Source organism: Lontra canadensis, unplaced genomic scaffold (genome assembly GCF_010015895.1).
Source record: "Lontra canadensis isolate GAN:19392208 unplaced genomic scaffold, GSC_riverotter_1.0 scaffold13, whole genome shotgun sequence".
Classification (NCBI taxonomy): domain Eukaryota; kingdom Metazoa; phylum Chordata; class Mammalia; order Carnivora; family Mustelidae; genus Lontra; species Lontra canadensis.
This window is the reverse complement of record NW_022631007.1, coordinates 11,777,577-11,803,545: the sequence shown is the minus strand read 5'-3', so window position 1 is coordinate 11,803,545 and position 25,969 is coordinate 11,777,577. Positions and strand designations below refer to the sequence as shown.

The 25,969-nt window shown below is 43.8% G+C and overlaps 1 protein-coding gene across 4 annotated transcripts in view; it reads right to left on the bottom strand.

Moving 5' to 3' along the window:
- Positions 1-471: 471 nt before the first annotated feature.
- Positions 472-25,969, bottom strand: part of EIF4E2 (eukaryotic translation initiation factor 4E family member 2) — a 29,646-nt gene continuing 4,148 nt past the window's right edge. The window contains exons 2-8 of one of the 4 annotated variants that reach the window (XM_032857497.1): positions 23,969-24,083; positions 22,417-22,551; positions 17,312-17,416; positions 15,934-16,086; positions 15,700-15,836; positions 8,845-8,922; positions 472-3,074 (exon numbers count right to left, since the gene is read on the bottom strand). In XM_032857497.1, the coding sequence (XP_032713388.1) occupies positions 8,877-8,922; positions 15,700-15,836; positions 15,934-16,086; positions 17,312-17,416; positions 22,417-22,551; positions 23,969-24,083 (691 nt within the window). In that variant the 3' untranslated portion in view covers positions 472-3,074; positions 8,845-8,876. The other 3 variants (XM_032857499.1, XM_032857496.1, XM_032857495.1) reach the window with 3 other exon arrangements.

Genomic DNA, 25,969 nt, shown 5'->3' with positions numbered 1-25,969 from the left:
GACTCTCATGTGTCGTGTCTTCTATTTGGACCACAACTGACAGACACAGACAGTTTCTGTCTATTGAAACGGAGGGTCAGGTCTGCACTGTTTTGGATCACCAACTCAGGCTTTGCGTTGTCTCCTCTCTCCCTTGGTATTTCACACGGGCACTTGGGGATTTCTTCAAATTCTGATCCTTCAGATTTCCTGCCATTCCAATAGTCCTCACCCCATGTCGAGAATGGAAATGAACAGTATTTTGATATTAAAATTTTATATCAAAAACATTTAAATGGAAGTTTGGCAATGATTAATAGCAATTTGAGAATATTTTTATAACACATTTACGTCAATGACCCCACATTGTCTGGACTATCCCACAGGTTTTGTTCTGGAAAGGATTTAAAAGCCCTGTGCGCGGAAGGCAGACAGAGCAGGCGCAACTGCCAGGAGCCCCACGTCCCTGTAGTAAAGAGTCCACAGCCTAGGTTCTTGCGGATATTTTCCATTTATTACTGCAGTAGACAATTGCTCTGAAAGTGCAACACTAAATCACTTTGTCACAGCCTCTGCTCCTCTGCTGGCAAATTCTTGTAAGTTCATTCTTGGAGCATCGTGGACCACAAGCTTCTCTCGAGGTGGGAAATTATTGCCACTGCCAATGTCACAGGAAAAAAAACTCACACACATGACTAGAAGAACAAAACGAGAAGAGCACTGGAGAGGAGGAGCAGCCAATTTCAAATGGAAAACCCAGCAGAGGGGTCATGGGGAAACAGCCCACTTGCGCAAAGTGAAAGGTGACTCCCAGCCTCCTGGCAGCAACCTACACATTGGTGAGGCTGGCCCAGGGGCGCCTGTCATCCCTCTGTCCCCAGAAGAGGTGACACCAATACCAGTGCTATGCCACACCTCAGTGTAGCCGAGGTCCACGGAGTCAAATAGAAATAGAAGGACCTCTCAGGCTAGTCTGGAAAATGGGTGGTTTGGCTAAATGGACTCTTCAACCTCCCACTTAGAGCTGCTGGGCGGAGGATCTGGGAGAGCTTGCGGGGTAAGACACTGCTTCAGAGAAATAACTCTTGTTCTAACCAGCACAGGGTCAGCATCTATTGGTGGTAAAAAAAATTACTTTCAAATAGTGCAATGACAAGGAGGAAGGGAAACATGAGCAGCTCTAGAAAACGCAAGAGATTAAAAAATCTGAATGAGACCAAAGAAAGCGCAAAAATATGAATGTGGACCGTACACCTAAGCACTCAGCCTGACGGACCCCTCCCTCACGAACACATTATACACATCCGCACCCGCTCGCACACACACGATCGTCAGGCAGATGCCCCAAGAAGGGCAAATCCAAACGTCTGCTTTCTTTGGAATTCTCATGGCAAATCTGAGTGTGGGCAAAAGTGAAGCCCTTCCTAGGGTCGAGACAAATACTCAGGAGGCAGCCTTTGCTCCCCATTTGAGCCAGTGTTGCTCCTCTATTTGCCTGAGCCCTTCACAATTGCCTGGGCACTACAATTCATTCTTCATACTCCTGGAGTTTAAATCACTGCTAGATCTTCTCTGATCTAACTTCACCTGTAATGGAAGCACCTCCTTTTGGCTCCTGGACTCCCGTTCTTTCGGGGAAAAAGCATCCCAAGAAAGTGGTAATTAGAAGGTGTTCAGGAGTTGGAAAGTAGGAAGAGAGTAATATAAATACAATAAAGAAATGCCTGTTACTCTCATAGGATTTCTCTGAGACCAGGTGGCTAAAGGCCTGGCCTTCAAGGAAAGGTTTTAGGAGAGGCCTTAATTTAAGGTACTGCGATCTCTGCTCACAAGAGCCAAGTAAGACAGTGCTCCTTGGAGGTTGCTGTAGGACTCGTACTCCGTACTTATTTCAATCCTAGGTGCTCTTTTGACCTCTCTGACTTCAGTCCTTTTGGAGTCAGGTGACCCGGCTTCTCTGATGCATGACCACTCATTTCTAAAGCATGTTTGCCATGGCCCACAAGAGGTTTCTCTCCAGGTATTGTGGAACAGCACACATTAGCGCATCTACCAGGTGGTAAGGACTGAAAGCAGGTTTCCTCAGACAGGCACAGCCATGCAAAGAAAGCCACCCATCACGGTCACCTTTTCGTCAGATGCCCCAGTTTCAGGATCATAGAATTTACCACATTAAGTGTTAACACTGGGTGACAACCAAGCTTTTGCTTCCCTTCCTCAATGAGGGTCACGCAATAACCCACCAGAAACAGGCGGGACACACATCCCCTGCTACTCTGGTTTCAGACACTGCCCTCAGCTCCAAATCCTGCACTTGGAACCTCTATTATAACCTAGCTCCTAAGCACACTGGATTCTGCTCCAGTTTAACTTACCAAGGCATACCTTCTGAGCCGCCTCAGTGAAACCAGTGTGGCTCACTGGATTAAAATTCTAAGTGCAGCAGTGCCTAAGACGAAAGAGTCCCATAGGAGGGAGGACTGGAGGGCATAAGGCAGGAGACTATACAAAATCAGTAACACATTTTCAGAAAATGGTGGGCTTGGGGGAAGAGGGGAGAGAAATAAACAAAATGTCCCAATAATTTAATGGCAGAGCTAGAAGAGAGCATTTATAGCTATTCCGGGACTCTCCAACAAAAAGCTTTTCCTGGATGCACAGACATTCATAATACTGATAACTCTCAGTCGACAGCTCTGGCTTGTACACGTGGTCACGATGCCCTTCGTACAGCAAAGGAGGGCACAAAAGAATGCCCGACAGGCATCTGGACAGTACACAGCAAAACGAAAGGCTGAACTCCCCCCCCACAGAACCCCATTTAAAAAAAAGTTTGTCTATTACAAAGTCACGTTTTCTGTTTTTCCGCTTTATAAAGTCAGCGATGCTGGAGGGTGTCTAGCGGAATCCGTCCTCCAGGAATGAGTGCAAAAGGGGAGCGCATGGCTCAGGGACGTCCCTTCAGTGAGCAGATGGAAGGACCAGCTGGAGACCTCCCATCCATTTTGGACAAACACACACATACAGAAAAGGATTATTGCCAGCTTGTGTACTTTCACAATGTGATTTTTGTATTTCGAAAGCTTGAATTGTCCCTGAAAGAAAAAAATGGGAGAAAACAAATCATTCAATACACAGATCTTCAATAGGCAACAACACACACATGGGGCAGGGGAAGGGGTGGAGACCTGAACTCGGCTGCTCTAGGGCCCTCATGACACACCCCGAGAACTTCCCTTCCTTACTAACCTAATGCCAACATAGCAAACCACCTCCCAAGTCCCTTCACACACTTCAACTTGACTATTTTCAACAGCCAAAGATTAGAAACAACCCAAATACTTAGCAAAAGGGCACTGGTTAAATATGAATATTATGGCACATTCCTTCACTGAGACACTTGTGCCGCTTAAAAAAACAAGCCAAGGAAGCTCATTACTGATATGGGAAACTCTCTAGAGAAACTGAGCAGGTATGGAATAGCGTATGCACATAGTACACCACCTTTTGTGTAAGTGGGGTTGGGGAAATAAGGTCACAGTTCATATTGTTGGTATGGACATAAAGTCTATAAGGCCACACAAGAAACCAACAACAATGGTTATGTGGGGCAGTGGAGGGAGGGGGATTACAGCAGAAACTGAGCAGATGCAGTCAGAGTGGGGAGGAAACCCCTTTTTTTCTCTCAAACACATATGCACACATACTTAAAAAAATAATCAAACGATGTGACTGTATTATGTATTCAAAAAAATCAACCTACCTAGCAACCAAAAAACTCTGTGCAAAACTTACAGTTCCTTATAAAAGGCTATTCCACAAGGTGAAATACTCATAGCCTTGACTTTAGACACTTAGCTATAACTCTTAAAAGAGACACATGTGTATACATAACCCATGGTAAGTCATGTTCTCTTAGCTGCTTTCCATTGGATATGGACAGGCTTGGCCACCCCCAGAAACCTTTCCTGTTCCCCAATAGAAGTCCAACATCTCAGCAGTTCACATGCCACCAGAATCCCACCATCTTAGGGCTGGAAAGGGCTTTAAAGGTCACCTCATCTGGTGCTCTAGCCCAGAGCTTCAGACTTTAAAGTATCTGAAATTCTAGAACAGAACAGAATTTCTCATTAATCTGATTTTTGAGTCATTATTTCCCTTTATTTTTAGTGGAATGTTCTAGAAGCTTTAGTTTTAAAGGACCCATCTTAAAATTGCTACGATTTATTGGGCATATGGCTACTGGTACAGTGTATACATATGAAAGAACATGCTCAGCCCAGACAAAGAGCAGCCTGCACTTAGCATAACAGATGCTGCCAGTAAAGAACAGCTCTCACTACACAAGGAGAATGACTGCGCACGAGTGCACTGAGAGGGGAAAACAGAGCTGGTGCAGGTGCTTCTCAACAGCCCACTAGTGTTTTTATAACGGCCATATATGACCATGTAGCTGATTTAACCACAGCTACTGAGCATTTTGATGATTTCCATCTAAGGAGGGAAAGACCGCACACAAAGAAAAACTTAATGGGTCGATCATCTTTTTAAAAGCCCTTTCAAAAGGACAGATCCCACTGAGGAGCCACAAGTAGCTAGCAAAGGATGAATAAGGAAGTTCTGATTATAAAACAGAAAAGCAGGCATAACTGATGTGTGCATGTGACATCTGAGTCCCCTCGGGAATGATGTACCACTGAGACCTGGGGTCAGAAAAGCGCTCCACTAACAAAAGAAGTGATTAGGAAGGAAGGGTTTGCTCTGTTCCCTTTCTTCTCTTCTGATGCCACATCTATCCCCGTAGAGCAACTGGATCACAAAAGTCAATCAGCAGGGAGAAATAAAAGGAGTAAATAGAAAGGCGGGGTGTGGGATGGTAGCATCACAGGATTTTCTGACTGCGGGAGAATGATTTATCTTGGAGTAAGAGAGAGGGCAGGCAAGTGTATCGACCCAGCCCTTTCATCTGTTTAGTGATGAAGAGGAAAGAACTTTCCGGACAAGTCATCGCTGTAAGCAGGTCACCGTTATCTTTTGGAAGAGTCCCTGTACTAAGCTGGGCTTGGGCCACAGACAAATTCTCTCTGTGGCAGGTAAACTGAAGAGCTCTGTAATATTTTCCTATCCAGATAGTTACTATTTATTCTAAGTACTTCTATTGTCACAGATCTCTTCAGGGTCAGAAAATCTAAGAAAGCACAATCACTCTAAAGTTTATTTGTAATGCAGAGAAGGGGAGAAGAGTAAGGAGCCAGGAAAATCTAGCTGAGTTTCTCCAGAGTTTGATATAAAAGAAAACAAAGAGCAACAAGAACAGGTGACAGGCTCCTCCTGACAATGACAGGCTGGTGGCAGCTGGTGGCTCTGGTCCAGCTCCTCTAAAAAAAAAAAAGTGGGCTGAGAACAGCTTGCTGCCAAATTTAGTCTGAAGAATGTGTTCACCTCAGACCAGCTGGGAACTAATCCGCGGTTCCGTCCCTCACCCAAGGGCTGTAGTGCCAGAGAGATTAGGAGACAGAGAAAGGAAGGAGGAAGACAGGAAGTGGCAGAGGTCACAGGCAACTTTTAACTTTTTTTTTTTTTTTTTTATAAAAGATGGGCTTCTGTTCTTTTAATAGCAAACTATAATTTAGAAAATCCAAAGTGAGCTCCTAAAAGTTAGCCCCTCTAGCCACCTAGCAATGTTGTGATGCTGCATGGACAACCAGGAAGGGTTTTCTGTTGTTGTCATTGTTGTTTTAAATGATACAACAGATCTTTTAGAAGGAAATAAGAACATTTTTACATCCTCACCTGTGAATTTACGTAAAATAAGCAACAGGGACTGTGCCAAGTATACTGATTTAAAGGGGCTTTTCAGACATCAGTTTTCCCACTCTATCTTAATTTATTCCCAAGGATTTTTACACATCAGGGCCCATGAGCCAAAAGACCCACGAGGCTAGAGAAGTCAGAAAGACATTCTCTACTTGATGATTCTTTGTCCTGATAGTGGGGTCTCAGAAATATCAGTGCCCTAACCAAACTGGCTTCCAACTTCACATTCCCAGGCATCCTGGGCAAATCTACTCCCCAAATACTCTGAAACAAGTTTCCAATTTGCTCTGCCTCCACATAATCACCGTTTTCATCCTTCTAGAGAAAAAGACAAGTTCCAGCTCCGGGAAGAATAAGCTGAGGCAGAGGTTGGCTCCTGAGGGTACACAACAGAGAAGCAAGGTGGTTGGCTCCTCAGAGGAATGCCTCTCTGTTCTTGTAGGAAGCTGTGGCTGTGCTCGTGCCCAGCAGGGGCAGCACAGTGGTTCTGGGCCTCAAGGGCAACCTGGGATCCAGCCATCTGGGGGCACATTACAATTCAGCCTGCACATGGTCTTCAGAGGAACATTCTCTGTCAGCTGTCCACCCCAGGCCAGCTCTGGCTTCCTCCTCTCTTCCTCAGCAAATATTAAATAAGACTGCAAACCCTTCCTGGGTTCAGTTGGGCAAGTTTCAATCTCTAATCTCCCACTGAGTGCCAGATCCATTCCCCAACAACACAGATCACTGCTCTGCGCATGCCAGGCCAGACATATAAGTAACCCTAAATGCTTCCCCAGCAGTTAACCGGGACTTCTATTGAAGCCATGGTTAAAAGTGCAATACTGATTTGTAATGCAGATCAAGTAAAACAGTTCTAGAACATTAGCAGTTATATGTAATAGCATAAAATATCAGATAAACTGAAGAGAAGTATTTGTGGTTCAAGAAGAATTACTTTAAAAAAGAATTACTTACATAGCAGTTTTTATTTCTCCCCAGATCATGGTCTACTTGGAAGGGGGAGAAGAAAAGGTGGAGAGGATGAGGAGCTATGAGCTGGAGGTACACAGCCTCAAAGCACCTCTTCCAGGAGTGAGGCGATAGGAATGAAATATGGAGTCCTTTTCGGGTCTTTAGGACAATGAAGTGAGGTGATTTTTTTCATTTAGACACTAATAGTCCTCTCAGACCCAAGGCCATGCTTCAAGGAGAACACCCAGGGGGCACCTAACTGGCTCAGCGGTAAAGCATCCAACTTGATCTCAGGGTGGTGAATTCAAGCCCCACCTTGGGCGTGGAACCCACTTAAAAAACAAAAACAAAAACAAAAAAAAAACACCTAAATTATGAGGTGTTCATGAAGTGCTTTCTTCATCTGCCAGATAAAAAAGATACAGGGGCAACAGAAAGAACAAAGAGACTGCAAAACAGCAATGATATGAAACATGTGATTCTGAGGCAATTCAGAGGTATCTTTCCCAATGGATTCAGTGTTAGCAAAGGGGAGGGAATAGTTTTAAATTTTCTCCCATACTGACTATTCTAGTTTCATTTTAAAGCCTTCCCCCCCCTCATAGAATATAAGGTGCTATTGATTTTTTAAAAACCCATCGTTTTACGTACTCTAGGTAAACACTGCCAATTAAACTATGTCAAAAATTTTTTTATCATATACACAGTAAGCAACCTGATTTTAGGGATATTAAAAACCAAGAAAAAAAAGAAATCCTAGAAATAATCAAACATGGTAACATTATTAAACAATTCCACTATAGTGCCAGGCCTCTGGAAATCTGACTTTTTATCCTGCAAATCAGTGTGTAGCCAACATTACAGCCCAGGCATGTTTTTCACCCCTCCCGGTGTGTATAAACTAGTAGCCACTTCAAAATTCTGTTGACTATATTTTACAGAGAAGTTTTTAAAATAAAATGTAACTTTTAAAAAATCTAATATCTAAAAATTGAATTTATAATAAGGGAATTAAACTACTAAAAAAGACCTGAGGGGTATCACCCACGCATGCAGGCATGCCAGGACGGCTAAACTGCAGATGATCCCAGCTCCACAAAGTCCTCAGACCCAAGGCCACCTGCTTCTGTCCCTCAGTGTTGTCCTCTCTTCCTGCTCATCGGAGGCATGCAGGTCTCCTTCTCTTGAAACTGCCTCATGTCCTTCCTGGGAAGGGGGAGTTCTGAAGCAGCTACTACAGCTGGCATGTTCTGGTCCAATTTTAGCAATCCTCTCTCTCACAGGGATGGTGGGGCAGTTAATGTCCAGGAATACGTTCTCAGGGCGGGCACATGCAAATACTGTCCTCTCATTCAGAATAAATTGACCCAGTTCCCTCTGCTAAAGAGACAGACATGGACTTGGCACTTTCTTAATTGAAATACAAATGTTCTTAAAGTGAATGTGTCAGTTGACCCCGCCTTCAATGTCCCAGGGCCTCTCCCTGCCAGTAAGCATGTGACGGGCCAGCGATAGCACACCCGGCATCTACCTCAGCTAACTCTCCTTGTGAAAACCTTGGGATCTATCACTGCTCACAACTGACAAACACCACCAGTAAACACAGTCTAAACATAAACATAGGAGTACATAGTCTTTATGGGTGTTCCTCTCCCCTAACCCACACTGGAGCCTATGGAACTGCCCTGCTAGTCACAGGACACTGCCAGATGGCTTAAAACTGGCTATGTCTGGGCAAAAGACAAAGGGTCTGTGGCACATTTATAATCATGAAATGGTACTGGAAGAGATCGGAGGCATTTCAGACAGTGGAACCTCACTTTTCCAAATGAGAAAAAGGGTATAGTAAGTTAAACAATCTTGGCAGAGGTTCACCAGGAGACAGGTGACCCAGTGAGGACGATTCCAGGGTCTTGGACTCAGTACTTTTCTGTGAGACTGTGACAGTCAGTCAAAGATGAGAGGTCGGAGCAGGCTCCATGTTGGCAGAAGCCAGACTGGCAGTAAATGGGGAGAGGGCAAGCCCTGGGAAAGAGGGGGCCTATGGCCGAGAGGTATGTCACAAGGTTACAGAGAAGATAGACAAGGCCCTACCCTGAGTGTGAGAGACAGAGGGGAGCGTCCGATCAGCGGCCGCTGCTGTTCACCAGGCCATGAAACTCCTCCCAGGCCCTGGCAAACCAGAGACAAAAAACACAATAGCACATTCAGGTCAAGGGCTTTTTAACAAAGAGCACAGATACGATAACCCCACATCCCACTGTAGATACCTCCAGGTTGTGTGGAACCCACCAGTACCGGACACCCAGTGGTAAGCCTCCCCACCTAGACTTTCCACTCACATCAGCAGTGGTGGCTAGCTCCTCTCAGGGGCAGTTGGCACTACTCCCAGCTTGCTCCACTGGTGAAGTCTGGCCCTCACTATCCCTAAAGCATTTGCCACAGTCCTTCTACCTGTTGCTGCAAGTCTACCAGGGGGCCACTGAGGTCAGAGCTAAGCTCAACCATCCCTGGAGACACCGCTCATCACCGGGGCAAAGGGCAGCAGCGCTTTCTGCCTTGAGGGCATGAGGACAGGTGGCAGAAACTATTTTTCTTCACAAGGTCTCACCCTGGGGGTCAGGGCAGGTACCCAACAGCATCATGACGTCTGGTGATATAATGAGGCAACTACAGCACTTTTTCTGCTTTCACATTTCCAACCTTCTGACCCCTCTCAACTCACATCCCAAATTTGTATCAGGTTCCATCTGTTTCTGGAAATACCCACGTAACTATTACTTAAACTTTAAACTGTGTAGGTCACAGTTCAACATTCTAGGGATCAATGCTCCTCGTAACTTTCATGCTGATTAAATCAATTTAGTAATTGGGGTTAAGAAGGGATAAGAAATGTGACCGAGGGATACATAGTCTTTCTGGGTGCTGCTCCACAAAGAACAAGCCCTTGGTGACCCTGGCCAAAAAAAAAACCAGGAGAAAACAATATCTCCCAAGCATCCTGAAGCCCTAAACCACCTTGAGTTTCCTCGGAAGAGCTGATGTCCTACCTTTTTGCCCTAGCTACTTTCAAGCCCCATTAGGGAGAAAGTGCCTGGTATCTTCCCTGGGAAATAAATAAATAAATAAATAAATAAATAAATAAATAAATTTGTATATATGCAAATATATATATATAAAATGGGTAATTTCGTATTTCTAAATAGAAAATCCCTCAGTTTAAAGGGATGAAAATACCTAGGGTGACAACATATTATGTCACTCACTCCAAGTTTAGTGTTACGGTCAAAGAATGAATGTACTTCATTACTAGGCCTTCTATGGGTAGCTTTTCTTTTTTTTTTTTTTTTTAAATAGGGAGGGATTAAATACAGAGACCTGGTATGACAAAGTCCTTCTTCCGGGTAATATTTATACCAGTTTCATTAGTTTTTCTCTCTTTTGAACAGCAGCAGCAATTCTAAGTTAATGATCTACCCTGTGGTTGATGGTTTCTCCAGAGAGTATTATCAAAGCTACTCATACACGCTAACTGAATTGAAGAAAAATCTAAGACCGCCAAGCAAGCGTGCCAGTCTTTGTCAATTCACAAACTCAACGTCCACAGCAAGACATCTGTTCCACAGCCCTTTCTGGAGAGGCGGTGATGCGGTGAACTTCCTGAGTCCATGAATGACATCAGAAGGCTGTTTCTTTCATTCTCCATTCCAAAAGAAGGTAAGGGCAAAGCAAGTCCGACGCTTGGGCAGCGGCCTAGGAAACCCCTCTCTTTCTAACTGTGAGATTTCAATTCTATTTTGAGCAATTTAGGTGTCAACAAGAAACTACATGGTTGTGCTGAAGTTTCGTCTCATTTATCCTTTTGTTTCCAGAAAGGCCTACACTAGTCCAAACAGAGCAGTTCTGTGTGTCAAGAACCTGCCGAAATACAGATTTCAGAGTTCCCCTCTAATCCATTCCAGTATGAAACTGCCCTCCCATTTTCTTCAGAAGGATCTTCAGATGCTAAACCTCAACATGAAGAATCTGGGTACAGAGATTTCCTCACATGGATTCAGTGGAAATCAAACAGTTGGTCACAGTCATTGGAACAATCACTCCTACTCTTGTAGGCCAATGCTTGGCTAAGAGGCAAGTCAACCACCTAGAGCTAGGTGTGAATTTTCTAGCTATTCTCCATCTGGCATCTCAGGCATTTTAGATAATATTAAAACTTGCTTTTTTTAAAGGTAAAGAAAGAACAAGTTAAATGTTAGAAGTGTCATATGAATGGAGTTTCTTATAAATAAATAAATAAATAAATAAATAAATTTTGCCCCGAGATTAACAGAGCCTATAGGGAATTCTGAACAGATTCTAATGACAGAGTGACAAAGAGTCCTTTAGAGACCACTCTTGTCCCAGCTCACTTACCAGTAAATAAACTCTGACAGCAGATATCTCACTTCCTGTATAATCATATTTGCTCTCCCACCCTGCCGAAAGTCTGGGTCACAGCCTTGCACTTGGCTGGCACCTGATCCTCATGGACGAGCTCAGCCTCCTGCTAGTTTGGGCTTTCTTTGCTTTAAACATCAGTATGGGGGGACATTTCATAAACGCAAAGCCAGGCCAGCAATTCTGCCAGTGTGACTCAGTGCCAGCAAGCTATGACTCTGATTTAGACAAGATAGAAGGGATGGCTGATTCTTGCCTACAAAGTTCAATGTTCAAATACAATGAAATCTAGATGTGGTACAGCAAAGTCTCCATGTTTGATCCATCTCTCTTCTAGAATAAAGTAATAAGGAGAAGTCACCTACCCTCAACTTCCTGTGCAGAGAGGTCTGGTCAGACTCCCCAGTGCTGTGGCCTACTGAGTGAAGCTGGCCCTGCCTTCCCCTTTTCCATTCCAGGCCAGATGCACAAAGGAACTCAATGGGACTGTTCCAAAGAGGAATTTCCTCACAAAAGATACTGGTGCTTTATGTAGCTCTGTGCCAGGTTTTATCCTGGTGATGCCCTGGTGTTTGCAGGTCTGGCTGCGTTATGAAATTTCTCCTCAAAAGAGGATACAGTTAGTTACTCGATGTTTGCAAGGACCCAAACCTATGAAATCTCAACTACGACTGGTCTCATTAAGAGGAGCCATGCACCTGAGCTAACACTCAATTGAACAGGTTTCCCATTTCTCAATGGGACCTGCTCACCCTTCAGGGGGCGGAACTATTGGCAATGAACAGTAGGACGCAGTAGGCAGGCATCCCCTCTACAGTGAAGCAGCTCACCAGGCAGCAGTGCTGGCCTCAGCCCACCCAGGAGTATAGCAGGAAAAGGCCACAAGCAGCATGATTAGGGAAAGGCTGGAAAAACCGAACAGTTGAAAAAGGACATTGAAAACTGGACTGATACAGCGAGGTAGAGAAATGTGACTGAGAAATTGAAGCCATTCCTAGAAAAATGCCCCTCACTATTTCCAGCAGCCCTATTCTCCAAAGAACTTGGGGGGAGAACTGTTCCTTCTTCCTTCACTTCCCCGAGTTCTCAAGTTCTTGGTGCTGCTCCTGGGCTTAATCAATCTCCAGTGGGAGAGCCACAAGGACTAGGACAAAGCAGAACAGCTCTGATTTCTGTTGACATTTGGCAATGATCACAGGGGCCTCCGTGTGGGTTTGGTGCTTTCCGATCAACTCTTACTCTGGATGGTGACATCAAGCTCATCTCCTGGACTAGTTATATAGCGGCAATCAAGGTCAATATATGTAACATAATATTGGAAGGCAAGAGGGAAAAGGCCATACAAGGTAATTCTTTGACAAATGCTGAAAACATAGAGAACAGGCATTTCCATATGCCAACAAATCTCCTGTTTTCCAGGTATTTCAACAAATTTTGGATAGGCGATAAACAGAGAAACAATCACACAAACACCTCCAGAATGTTCAGTGCTAGACCCGTTGTGTGTTCTGTCAGATCCCGGGCCATGTGCAGCCTGGTGGTCAATCAGGACGGGAGAAGTGCAGGGTGTTGCTGCCAAAATGGAAGAGCCACTTTGGAAAACTCCACATCACACCCACAGCCACCTTCAAGACATCATCAGGCGACCTGACCTAGAGTTCTGCAAAAATTGTCTACTTCTGGTTTGGGTAGGAGCTCCTAAGAAAACTTAGAGTAATGAGACCTGCTGAAATCCTACATGCAGGTCAGGGGCCTGAAGGCTGTGCTGCAGTGCGTACAAGCCAAGCCACAAAGCATCTGAGGGGCTGGTGTGCAGTACAGTCCGATACCCTAAGGAGCAAACCTTACAGGACGAAGACATTTTCCCACCCCAGATCCTGATGCACAACAACCCTGGGGACCGGGAGAGAGGGAAGGGCTAGAACCCTGAAACCTCGCAAGCAGGACTAGCTCAAAGAGGAAGAGGATTTGGCTCTAAACGGAAAACAGAAGGGAGAAGGCTGGCAGAGAGTTCGTGGCTTGGGCAGCTCTGGCACAGTGAGAAAACCCTGCTAACACAAAGCAAGGAAACTACATACACACAGCCACACACAGACAAAAAAGCAGGGCTTCACCTCCTAGCAAGAGAGTTCTTTGAAGTAAAGGCAAACAAAGTCAGCAAAGCAAAGGCCAAGGATCCCCCTTTCCAACCTTAACAGACTTTCAAGCTGAATTCTAATCAGAAATCACTCTGGTCTAGTCATCACCGTGACCAGATGGGAACTAAAATTCAAGTACCAGAAAATGGGGTCTCATTTTGAGAGCGAGATGTCACCTCATTATGTCAGACCTCAGCAGAACTGGAACAAAATACCATGTGACACTACAATGGGCTTATGGAAATGAGGCTGCATTCCCCAGATGGCCCTCCACGGAGAAGTCTGTGCCATTCCTTAATATGGTGACAGTCAGTCCGAAAGGCCACTTCTTTGATGCACCATAAAGAGCGAGAGCATGAGACAAGCTAGTTTAGCACCATTTATTAAGTGATCTCAGCTGTTGTTGTAGCTGCTGCGTGTCAGCCTGTTCTTAAAACATAAAACGCTCTTCCAATTCCTCTTGTGCAGGACAGAAGGATCTTCCAGGTAGCACGCCAACAGAACAAGAGACTCCGGTGATGCCAGCTTCAATGATGGTGCCATCCAGAGAGGGAGAGGGTCATGGCACATTCAACCGCGGCTTCCAGAGGTTTTGAAAAAGGAGCCTTTGGGGGCCCAGCCTGCCTGGCATTCTAGTGGAAGTGCAAAAGGTGGGCACATTGGGAGAGGAAAGAGAGGGAGACGCGAGGGAAAGTAGCATCTGGGACTCAAGGAGGGTTTCTGGTCCCTGTAGCTGCAGGGCTGGAGTGCTAGGCAGATCTCTTGATAAAGCAGCGAGAAGCAGACTAAGGCAAAGCCCACGGGCTCTCCTAGACTCTGTAAGGACTTGTTCACCCATTTCTACAAAAGTCAGGAAGAACCGCCTCAGGGTATTATAGAGTGAGAATAGTGGAGAGGGCAGAGTTGAACAATACCTTCTTTCCCTTTCCTATCCAGGTGAAAGCTTGCTTTTGAGGGGAATGGGGGATGGAGGGCATTTGGGAACCTTGAACATAAGAGTCCTAGAAAAAGTGGTATGGACCCCTCCAGCTTGGACTGTGTCTGGCTGGAGGGCAGAAACTATTTTCTCCCAGAACGAAGAATGGGAAAATCTGCCTAGAGAAAAACAAGGCTAACTCAGAACTGCTACGGCAAGCAACCGGGGCCATGGCTGGCTAATAAACTGCTGGTGGCTCCAGGTGAGTCACAGCCAGCCACATGATTACGGACCAACTCCTGCGGCAGTGTTCCCAGTAACAAACTGGCACTTAGCTGGTTTAAGCCAACTCCACCCACAACATTCTCCGTGAATGCATGGGAAAAAGATTCCCAAAGTTTCCCTGCTGAACAGCATCGCTGGGCTCATTACTAGTCTCTAATAAGAATAACATGATGATGATATTATTACTAATGATGACGATGATAGCAGTAATAATACTTCGTCCTATAAGAGCATTCTCCACCTGAGGACCTTCAATTACAAAGATTAAATCAGCCTCGCAACAACCCTGTTAGGTAAAGTATTATTATCCCCCATTTTACAGATGGGGAGACTGAAACAGAGTGGCACAGACTTGCCAAAGGCACATATTGATACTGGAGTCAAAGGAGAGAGTTAAACCTAAAAGTCCCGACTCCTAGTTGGCTAGCTCTCCCTCCAGTTTTGAGAAAACCTGACAGCCACTCCCCACAACTTCTTCATAGTAACCTGAATTTATTTATGGCTTCGATCACTGAAGGAGCAACCCCAACCAGTGATTCTCATTTGTGGACATTCAACTCTAGCTACCCCAAGTCCTAGGTAGATCACAAAGCTTCCTTCCCCACTTTGGCATTCATGCTTCCCCCTTAGATTCTGCTCTCCCAACCACACTATTCTCCCTCCTCTACAAGTTCAGCTCTATAGACACAGGAAAGTGGGAGTCTTATTCCCATTAAGAAGTCAACTTCCCAGGACAAAGAAAACAGACTGACGCTAACAGGTTAAAAAGACATGCAAAAGTGGGGTGAGGGGTGGACAGGGAGGAGGACTTGACCGTTCAGTAAAATTATCTTAAAAAACAGCAAGAAAACGAAGAGCACTTTGTCTTTCATGTTAAGATAGCGGTTAGTGAATGAAAGACACGACAGCCTGTGTAAATAAAGCAAGCCCAGGCAGCGCAACAGGGACTGTGCAGAAGGGCTCTCTCTGATACAAAGCGCCACACAGTGTAGGTGGGCAGGGAGCCTCACCAGCAAAGAACTGCTACGAGTGGCCAAAAGCACTAGAGGGGAAGACTGGTCTGTCCCTTCTCCGTAAGTCTGGCTCCTGTTTGACCGTATTCCTCCGGGCCCAACTAAGGACCTACTTCTCCTAAGCTTAGGGACATACCCCCCAAGCACCCCCAAAACGTACTTGATGCTGTCGGTGTGGGTTTTGTACTCCATAATGGTGTTGGGAGGTAGATTAAGCACTCGCCGAAGCGTATCCCGGATTCGGGCTGTGGTTGCTTGGTCACTGGCAGTCTTATTCCATATTGAAATAATGTCCTCCTACAGGAGGAACAGAAGGGGGCGTCAAAGCAAACCAGAGGCAGTGAGGAGAGCAAAGGCAACACAAGAAACCAAACCTGCCCGTGGGGTAGCTTACCTGAAACCGGACAGAGACCACAGCCCCACAGATCTCCTCCCCAACCATGAACTGTTCCCCCAACATGGCCAGGATAAGATTCTCCCAGCAACGGGACGCCAAGCCCTTCCGCAGCCGAATAATCCACTTGCCACCATTTTTATTTGCATCATCCTGTATAAGAGAGAAAGCATTAAAGTTAAAATGTGGTTTTGCCGGTCTTTTACTTTTGTATGTGGCAGGAAAAAAGCCAAGGATCCCTTGAACACTTAAGACGTCTTGTCACTTTTCAGTTATTCAACTTTATAGGAAAAACGGTGGGAGGACCAGGGAGATAAAAAATGGTAAAAAAAGAAAAACAAGGTGGGACTCCTTGGTACCAGTCACGACAATGAATGGCTAAACCGACCCTTTAAAAATAATCCTCTTTTTGTCAAACTACTTTGGAATCAAAATAAAGTGATGTCAGATTTCAAACATACATCATTCCTTGCTTCATTCACTGGAAGTTTACCAAGTGTCACTAAGTCTCAAGCATACAGACCTGAAGCCACAGTCTCTACCAGATCTAGTCTAGTGGAGGAGAAAGCCAAGAAAATTAATCTTGGCAGTACAGTCTGACAAGTGTTGCTGTAACAGAGATACGCTAAGTTAAAGAAGAACAAGACAGAAACACTCAAGAAGTGGAAACATTTAACCTGGGTCCTGAGGGACATACAGTTAGGTAAAAAAGGCGAAGGGTCTGCAGGCATCGAGAAAAACACGTCTGCGTACAAACTGGGGCTGTGTGTCAGGGAGATATGCAAAGAAGAAGGCTAGCTGCTCCGAAGGGAAGGCCTGGGCATGCTGGGAGATGAGGCCTGGAGGGTTAGTGAGCGCAAGATAATGTGAGCAATGCAGAGTTGCGTAGGGCCTCTAGTTGGGTGTGTATGTATGTGTTCACATTTGTCTTCTAAAAAAATGCCCTGGCATCAGAACAGAAGACGGGTTACAGCAAAGAGATCACAGAGCTCAGCTCTGGGCCTCCAGCTACTGCCAGCTACTCCAGCTCACTTTTTACCCACTTCAATCACATATACACTGCAGTAGTATCTCTCTCTCTCTCTCTCTCTCTCTCACACACACACACACACACACACACAACCAGTTTAATGGGAATAAGGGTAATTAAAAAAAAAGTCCTTTAATGTTGTTATACCACTTTAGTGATAAAAAAAATCTTTGTAAACATATAGACAAGCGATGACATCAGTGCCCTTTCCCAGAGGTCCTGGCTCCAAGGATGTACCAAATAGTGTTGTAGCTTTGAGAGAAAACTTTAAATACTTTTAACCTTAGCAGGGCTAAAAAAAAACCCGGCAAACACTCAAAACAGCAGTCTGAGGTCCTCCGGGCTTACCTCCCACATGGGTTTAATTCCTTCTTTGAAGAGATGGAAGTCACTGTGGCCTGTCAGGTCCCCGGGACGTACCATGTGGCTATAAAACCTCCAGAACTGCTCCACCTGTAGAGAGAAGGCCCCAGAGCACAAAAGATGTATCCTTCCTTTTTCTTTGAATGAGTATGAGATTTAAGAGAAGAACATAAACATGGAAGACACTCTGATACAGACTCAACGTTTTGGAGGACACATTTTCATTTGGGGAAGCATGTGGGAAGGAAGGCATGCTGTATGGGAAGTACAAAAATATAATACTGTTGATACAAGAATAAACTCTTTAGGTGGAAAATGGCAGCCTCAGCCAGGACCCCTATTTATGAAAGCCCCAGGATAATCATTGCATGCTGTAAGAGGACCCTGTATTACACAGTAAAATCCTTTCTGGTTTATTTTTTTCTTAAGTAGGCTCTATGCCCAACACAGGGCTTGAACTCATGACCCTGAGATTGAGAGTCTCATAGTCGGAGCGCCTGGGTGGCTCAGTCAGTTAAGTGTCTGCCTTCAGCTCAGGTCATGATCTCAAGGTCCTGGGATCCAGCCCTGTATCTGGCTCCTTGCTCAGCACGGGGCCTGCTTCTCTCTCTCCCTCTGCTGCTCCCCCTGCTCATACTCTGGCAAGTGAGTAAATAAAACCTTAAAAAAAAAAATAAATAAATAAAAAAATAAAGAGTGCCACTCTACCGACTGAGCCAGCCAGGCGTCCCAACACAGCGGAATCCTTTTAGTCTTGAGGTATATTAAGTGCCACATACATGTAATTTTTTAGAACCAAATCACTTTGTAAAAAATACAGTATTATTAACTACAGTCATCATGCTGTAGTCATATCCCCATGAAGTCTGATCGCTTTTCAATCGCAGACTGTTTACTGGCAGATACAGCACAAACTACAATAAATACATTTAGTTCTGTCTGGTTATTGAGCATAAGTGATGGAATCAACCACATGCACTACTCTAACCCATGGTGCCCTTGGTAAGGCCAGGACGACCAAAATCAAACAGAACTCGGCTTCTCATATTTGGGGTTTAAGTTCCTCTTCTGAACTAGAAAATTTATGTTTCTCCTTGCCCCTCCTTCATAATCCTGTTAGAAAACTGGACATATTTCTTATTAGATGCATGCCTTATCACACGTATTTCTCTATGAGATGCATGCTTATTTCTATTCATCAAGCTATTCCTGTTTCTCTCGGTAGTGCCATGATAAGGAGACCTTACTTCCCTAACAGGTACTGGCCCCACGAAGTACTGGACAGTGAAGAGGCACACTTTAGGAAGAAAGAAAAAATGTGGAACAGTGTGAAGACAGTTGGTCTTTGCCAACACAGCAATGAGGAGGCTCTGAACAAACACCCAGCAAGACATCACAATGCATAGCTGAAAACAGGGCACTGAGGAGATGAGATTCATACTTCTAAATGTGGACAGTAACTAAGGAGAAGAAGACCTCACACTTTAGGAAGCGGCTGTTCCTCTAGAGAATAGGAACATGGAACTGTCTCATGTTACAAAGAAGTCAGGAACAAATGTTATTCATAGGATTTTGAAGCAGCGTCTCATCTCGACAACCGCTAGGTTTAATTGTATATAGCAACTAGGGAGAGTAAGTGGCCATACGTATTAAATGAGCAAACATCTTTTCCCACTCTGACACAGTAGGAAGAATCAAAATACACCCACTAGAACTTGTAGCTCACTGTGAATTAGGAATTGGGGGGTGGGGTGGTTAGGGAGAAAGTATACCAGCACCCCCAATTCCCCGATTAAGCACTGCTTTATTAGCCGTCTGGTCTCTTCAATTCTATAGTCAGACTACAGAATCTCAGTCACCATCGTACATCCGAATCGCAAGAGAGATGAAGTAAAAAACTTGAGAAATATTATTAGGCTTCAAAAGATTTCCTCTTCCTTCTCTTTAGGCAATTTTGGTATTTGAAACTCCTCACTGAAACCGCAAAATAAATGTTCAGACTCAGAATGTAGGCTGCACAAAAAAAAAAAGACTTCAGAAATAATCTCGTGGGGTGCCTGGGTGGCTCAGTTGCTAAGCGTCTGCCTTTGGCTCGGGTCCTGATATCAGTGTCCTGGGATCGAGCCCCGCATCAGGCTTCCTGATTGGCGGGAACCCTGCTTCTCCCTCCCCTGCTTGTGTTCCCTCTCACTGTGTCTCTCTCTCAAATAAATAAATAAAATAAAATAAAAAGAAAGAAAGAAAGAATGAATCAATCAATCAATCTTGGGGCACCTGGGTTGCTCAGTTGCTTGAGTGTCTGACTCTTGCTTTTGCCTCAGGTCATGGTCTTGGGGTGCTAGGATCCAGCCCTACATCAGGCTCTGCGCTCAGCAGGAAGTCTGCTCTCCTCTCCCTCTCCGTCTGTCCCTCCTGCCACTCACACACACACACACACTTTCTAAAATAAAATCTTTGAAAAAAGAAATAATCTCAACTACATTCCTCATTTCATGGTTGAAAAAATGGGTTTTAGAATTTGCCCTCCCTGAGTCCAGCACCACAGCAGATGAGCCATGTGATCCCCAAGACCAATGCTCTTTCCATTTTAAGACACTGCCTTTGTAGTCATCCTGACTTTGAGAACTTTTAAATATGGTTAAATATTAGGATTAAGGAGCACTGAGAAATACTGCTTTGGATTTGATAAAATGTTCCACAACGTGATTATTTCTCTGTGAGGAATCTAATATTGTGAGACATTTCCTGATGCCTTGAATTACAAGACAGCCAATAGTGGTCACACATCCATGGATTCTAGAAGAATGATACCCCAGATGATGCTAACGATGTTGCTCTAGTCAATTCAACATTTATGCCAAAGAGAAGAAAAGAAGAGGCACCTGGGTTGTTCAGTCAGTTAAGCATCTGCCTTTGGCTCCGGTGGTGATTCCAGGTTCCTGGAATCGAGCCCTGTATATGAAGCCCCATGTTGGGCTCCCTGCTAAGTAGGGAGTCTGCCTCTCTCCCCTCCAACTTGTATACACACTCCCTAATAAAATAAATAAAATCTTAAAAAAAGAAAAGAAAGGGCACCTGGGTGGCTCAGTAGGTTAAGCTTCTGCCTTCAGCTCAGGTCATGATTCCAGGGTCCCAGTGTCCCAGGGTCCCAAGATCGAGCCCCAGATCAGGCTCCCTGGCTCAGCAGAGAGCCTGCTTCTTCCTTTCCCTCTGCCTGCCGCTGTGCCTACTTGTGCTCTCTGTCAAAAAAATAAAATCTTTAAAAAAAATTTTTAAAGAGAGAGAGGAGAAATGTAGGCTCCCCGCTGAGCAGAGAGCCCGACTTGGGGCTCGATTCCAGGACCCTGGGATCACAACCCGAGCCGAAGGAAGAGGCTTTAACCCACTGAGCCACTCAGGTGCCCCAAGAGTCACATGTTCTAATGAATGAGCCCTCCAGGACTCTTTAATTTTAAGCCCATCTCCTCCAAATAGGCTTTCCCCAAGCTGGAATTAATTTCTTTTTTCCTCTGAACTTCAAGAGCACTTCAGCCTTCCATATAGCACTTATCACTGTAAGAATGACTTACTTCTCTAAGCGTAAGAGCTTAATTCATTTTAGAACTGTTGGTGAATTCATTCAACAAACATTTCTTGAACCAAATATGCACCCAGTGCACAAGCTATTTTTAGTATTACAAAAAAGCCTGATCTACCAGTAATAAGGGAGTACAGGCGGGCACCTGGCTGGCTCAGTCGGAGGAGCATGCAACCCTTAATCTCAGGGTCACGAGTTTGAGTCCCATTCTGGGCATGGAGCCTACTTTTAAAAATAAATAAAATAAATAAGGAAGCACAGGCTCATTAAAACAAATCCTTGCTTTGGGCTGAAATAATATCAACTCAGCAGAGTAATCAGCTAATCTGATTACCAGATGCATATGACATATATACACGCATATATCTGATTAATAATAAATGGAGAAATAGTTTGTCTAAGAAAGCAGCATTAAAAAAATCAGAGACACCTGACTTGCATTTTGGCATAATGAAAGAATGTACGGGTTTTGGAATGTAGCTTTTACAACCTATCCAACCTAAGTTTCAATCCTGGCTCCTCCACTTCAAGTAGATTATGACTGACTTGACACTTTGATCAGATACTTAATACAAGTCTCACTTTTCTTGTTTGTAAAATATGGATAATATCACTGATCTCATAGAGTTATTATATGATCAAAGGAAACTACATCAAGTGCCTATTACTGTGTCATTCTTCTCTACCAATTTATTGTAATGTTTACTGTCTGTTAGAGTTTCCGTTTCTAGTGTCTGCATTTTAAATAGGAAAAAACCTCCACAATTTCAAGAAAACAACAAATCCTACATTTGATTCTGCCCAGAAATCAAATGTACAGCATGTAGGAAGTGCATAAAAATTTTTGTTGAACAAGACTGGTGTTAGTTGCAGATAGGGAAACTTAGCCACCCGTGAGGTAGAGAGACAGAGCTGGGGCTATTTCTGACTCTGACAGTACTTACAAAAACAATGATTAGGATTTAATTTTCTTTCTGAACACAGGAAAAAGATGCTACTTTATGCACAGTTCCTAACGTACCCAAAACCCTAATGGGAGGTTCATTGTTCTTTTTTTTAAGTAAGCTCTCTGCCCCAAGATTAAGAGTTCCACGCTCTACCAGCCAGGTGCCCCATTAATAGGAGGTTCTTAATATAAGAAAAACTTTTGAATTTTACTCTTGACTTTACTGTCAAGCTTCATAAAAATAGATATAGCGTATTATAAAATGTTTTATCCTCCATGAAACTTTGCATGCAATAGGGACTCAGTACATATCTACTTAAACAAACCTGTTTTTTTGTATTGTCCCCTTACAGTCAACTTGACAACTCATATACTTCCTGATTCCTATGCATGTTACCTATGGATGTCTGATGAGAAATCTAAGAATGAACAAACCTGACCTTGGGGACTCAGTCAAATAAGGAAACCAGAATCCTAAATTACCAGGAAAGTAAAAAAACACTATGATGTAAATATAAGGACAAATGTTCTACCAAGACTCATTACATTAAAGCGGTAAGTACTCACGGAGGCAAAGGTGCCAATCTGTTTGATATTCTGTTCATAGCTCTGTGAGCTGGTGGGACGGCCAGGGGTCCTTCTGGAGTACCAGAAAGTATAGTTGTACTGCAGGGGATGCTCTGCTGGTCCAGGCACAACAGCCTATCAAGTAAAGAAAGTGTGTTAATCTGGGGCATTTTTCACATGATGAGACAGAGAAAACATTTTACGGTGTCACCCCTTATCACCTCCACAAAAAGGACACATCCTCAATTACCTGCATTATGCCCAAGATTCCACTTACCAGTAAATTTCCTTAGTGGTTAACTGACTCTAAGCTCCTGTAACGTTTTCTCTGTATTCTTATGGCATTTGTAACTCTGTGTTTTCTATCTTAGGTATTTATGTTTATATCTTATCTCAGCCAAGTACTCCCAGGCCAAATATTGCCTCCTCTATGACACTTTATCACTTACTGGCTAGTAACCTGGACAAGCTGCTTAACCTGTTTGTGCCCCTGCTGCTTATCTACAAAATGAAGAAAATAATCATAACCATATCATAGGGTTGCCGAGCGGATCAAATAAATTAATAGATCTAAAGTGCTTAGTACAGTGCCCGTCACACAGTGAGTGCTCAGTTTCAGCTATCATTATTACTGTTACTATTAAATGGAAGCCCCTGACCCATAATCTCATTCATCTTTGTGTTCTCTTAGCACCTACAATGCTTGTTATCTGGATAGTCCTCGGCCTTGTGAGAGAAACAACTGTTTTGATATGTCAAGAAAGAAGTTGATCTGGAACACCTCAGAGTCTTTGCTCAGTGGTGAGCCTGATCCTCCCTCTACCTGCCCTTCCCCCTGATTGTGCACACTCTCTGTCCCTAACAAATAAATAAATAAAACCCTAAAAGGAAGAAAGAAAGAAAGAAAGAAAAAGAAATCTATTAGTCCCTCATTCTCTAGACTTTCTCTTTTCCCAGTCACTTTCAGTTTAGATTATTATAGACTAAAGAGTCTAAAATTTCAAGGGATATGTAGGATTAAATACTCAGCAGCAGCTTATGAAGCAACAAATAGCTCTGCTAAACTCCAGGGTTAATATCTCGTCATGCTGGGAGAATGCTGGAAAGCAAGGCAACATCTCAAGATCTTGTGGCAAGGGAAAAGTTCTAACTCCCACCATGAATGCCAGTGATTCAACAATCTTTTTCTGAGAACAAAAGCAGATATTCCAGTGTGCTTCAGTTAGTTAAGCGTCTGACTCTGGATTTCGGCTCAGGTCATGATCCCAGGGTCCTGGAATCGACTCCCAAATCTGGCTTCATGCTCAGCATGGATACTATTTGCCCCTCTCCGTCTGTTCCTCCCCTTGCTTGAGCACATGTGCACACACATTCTCACATTCTCTCTCTCTATCAAATAAATAAACCCTAAAAAAAGAAAAAAAAAAAAAGCAGCAGATATTCCAAAATAGGGTGCCATCAAGTTAATCTGGTATCCTTAACCTAACAGGTTCCACAAGACAACCAAGTCGCAAGTCCAAAGGCAATTCTATCTACACAGCACAAAACTCACCTTCCTCTTACTGCTGCCCTGATTCTTGTCTCGTTCCGTTTTTTCCTTCTCACCATCTTTCTGTGTGCTGTTTTCTTCATTCTGATCATGGTCCCCACTGTCATCGTCTTTCAATCTGAATGGGAAGGCAAGACAACGTCAGGCCATGACTGAGCTGATTCTTGCTTACCTAGCAAAGCCACCGGGTCAAATGAACTATCGTAATAACAAACCCTAAGTCAGGCAAAATAGATACAATGAGATGTACAAGAGATGAGGGAAGAGCAAGGGAGTACAGAAAGGCAGTTAGGATGAATTCCAAAACAACACTGTCTTCCAGTTTTCTTTCTTTTTTTTTAAAGATCTTATATTCATTTGAGAGAGATACAGAGACAGAGATGGAAAGAGAGAGATCCCAGGACCTGGAGATCATGACCTGAGCCAAAGGCAGATGCCCAACCATCCGAGCCACCTAGGCGCCCCCATCTTCCAGTTTTCTGACAGGCAAAGAAGCAAGAGACAAACAGTTTAATGGATTTTTCTTTTTTTTTTTTTGGCCAAAAATAATGAATTGATAATAAAGAGTATCCAGTTGTATTAACTGCTTTGGCCTTTCAAATAAAGTTTGAAAACTTACCTATCTTTCTTGACACTTCTTCTAACCATCTCTCCTATCCTTCCCCACTGCAACTGCTTTAGCTCAGGCCCACTTCTCTGTCATCTCAGTTATCAAAATAAATCCCTAAATGGTTTCCCTAACACAAATCATTTCCACCCTCTATCCATCCTCCACATAGCCACCAGCATCTTTCTAAATGCAAATCTGAGGGGCACCTCTGTGGCACAGTCAGTTAAGCATCTGACTCTTGGTTTTAGCTCAGGTCATGATCTTAGGGTCTTGATCTCAGGGTTGTGAAGTTGAACCCTGTGTTGAGCCCCACGTCTGGCTCCATGCTTAGCGCAAAGTCTGTTTAAGACTCTCTCTCCCTCTGACCCTCCCCTTGGTGCTTGTGTATGTGCACATGTGCATTCACTCTCTAAGATAAATAAATAAATCTTAAAACAAACAAACAAACAAACAAAAATCTGATCATTTAACTTCCATGCTTAAAACCATCAAACATTTAACTTCCATGCCTAAAACCATCCCTTGCCTTTTGATGCACACCTTGTAGGATAAAGTACAATGAAATTTAAGATCCTCTAGAATTTGATTCTTGCCTACTGATATTTCTTTCCCTTCCCATCTCCCAAAGCAATCTATAGTCCCACAGCTATTCCTCTGCAAACACTACCCCTCAGCCTCAGGTGCCACTCCTCCTATGTCTATTCTTCCTATTAAATAGAGGGATCTCTTAGAAGTCTTTTTAATCTTTGTATCTCCAGCACCAAGGACAAGAAGATGTTGCCCTAACATGTTACACAATGTTAAACATTAAACATGAATCAATGTTAAACGAAAAGAAAAAGAAATGACTGAAAGAGGGAATGAATGTCTTCTTGCCTGGTAAGACTTGTCAAATGTACAGTAGATGCTATCCTTCTAGAAGCAGTGAACTACCCTAAGGCTTTCAGGTACATCTAAAGCTCACTGGATTCAGACAAAAAGATAAACGGAAGGTGGATTCACAAAGAGAGTAAGAACGTCATTTAATTTAGAGCTGGACCATTAGCTTATCATGGCTCTTCTCCAAAATCACCTTTGGCCCTAATGACTATCTAGTCAAATGGAATTAGGTAATTCTCAAGAAAGGATCTAGAAATGCTCAAATGATAACCTTATATACCTACAGAAACATGTTGCAAAGTATTTTGCATTTTCTTTTGCCCATAAATTTCCAGTGCATAGCCCATAAAAAGCACTCAATAAATATTAGAATGCACAAACTAGCCATGTGATGAGGTGCCTTTTCTGCTCATTTCACAGCCCTACTTGTAGGGTATACTCAGGTGCATGATGCCATAAATGACCCTACCCCACTATGTTCAAGGAATGAGTATGAAGGCACTTGAATAAAGGGC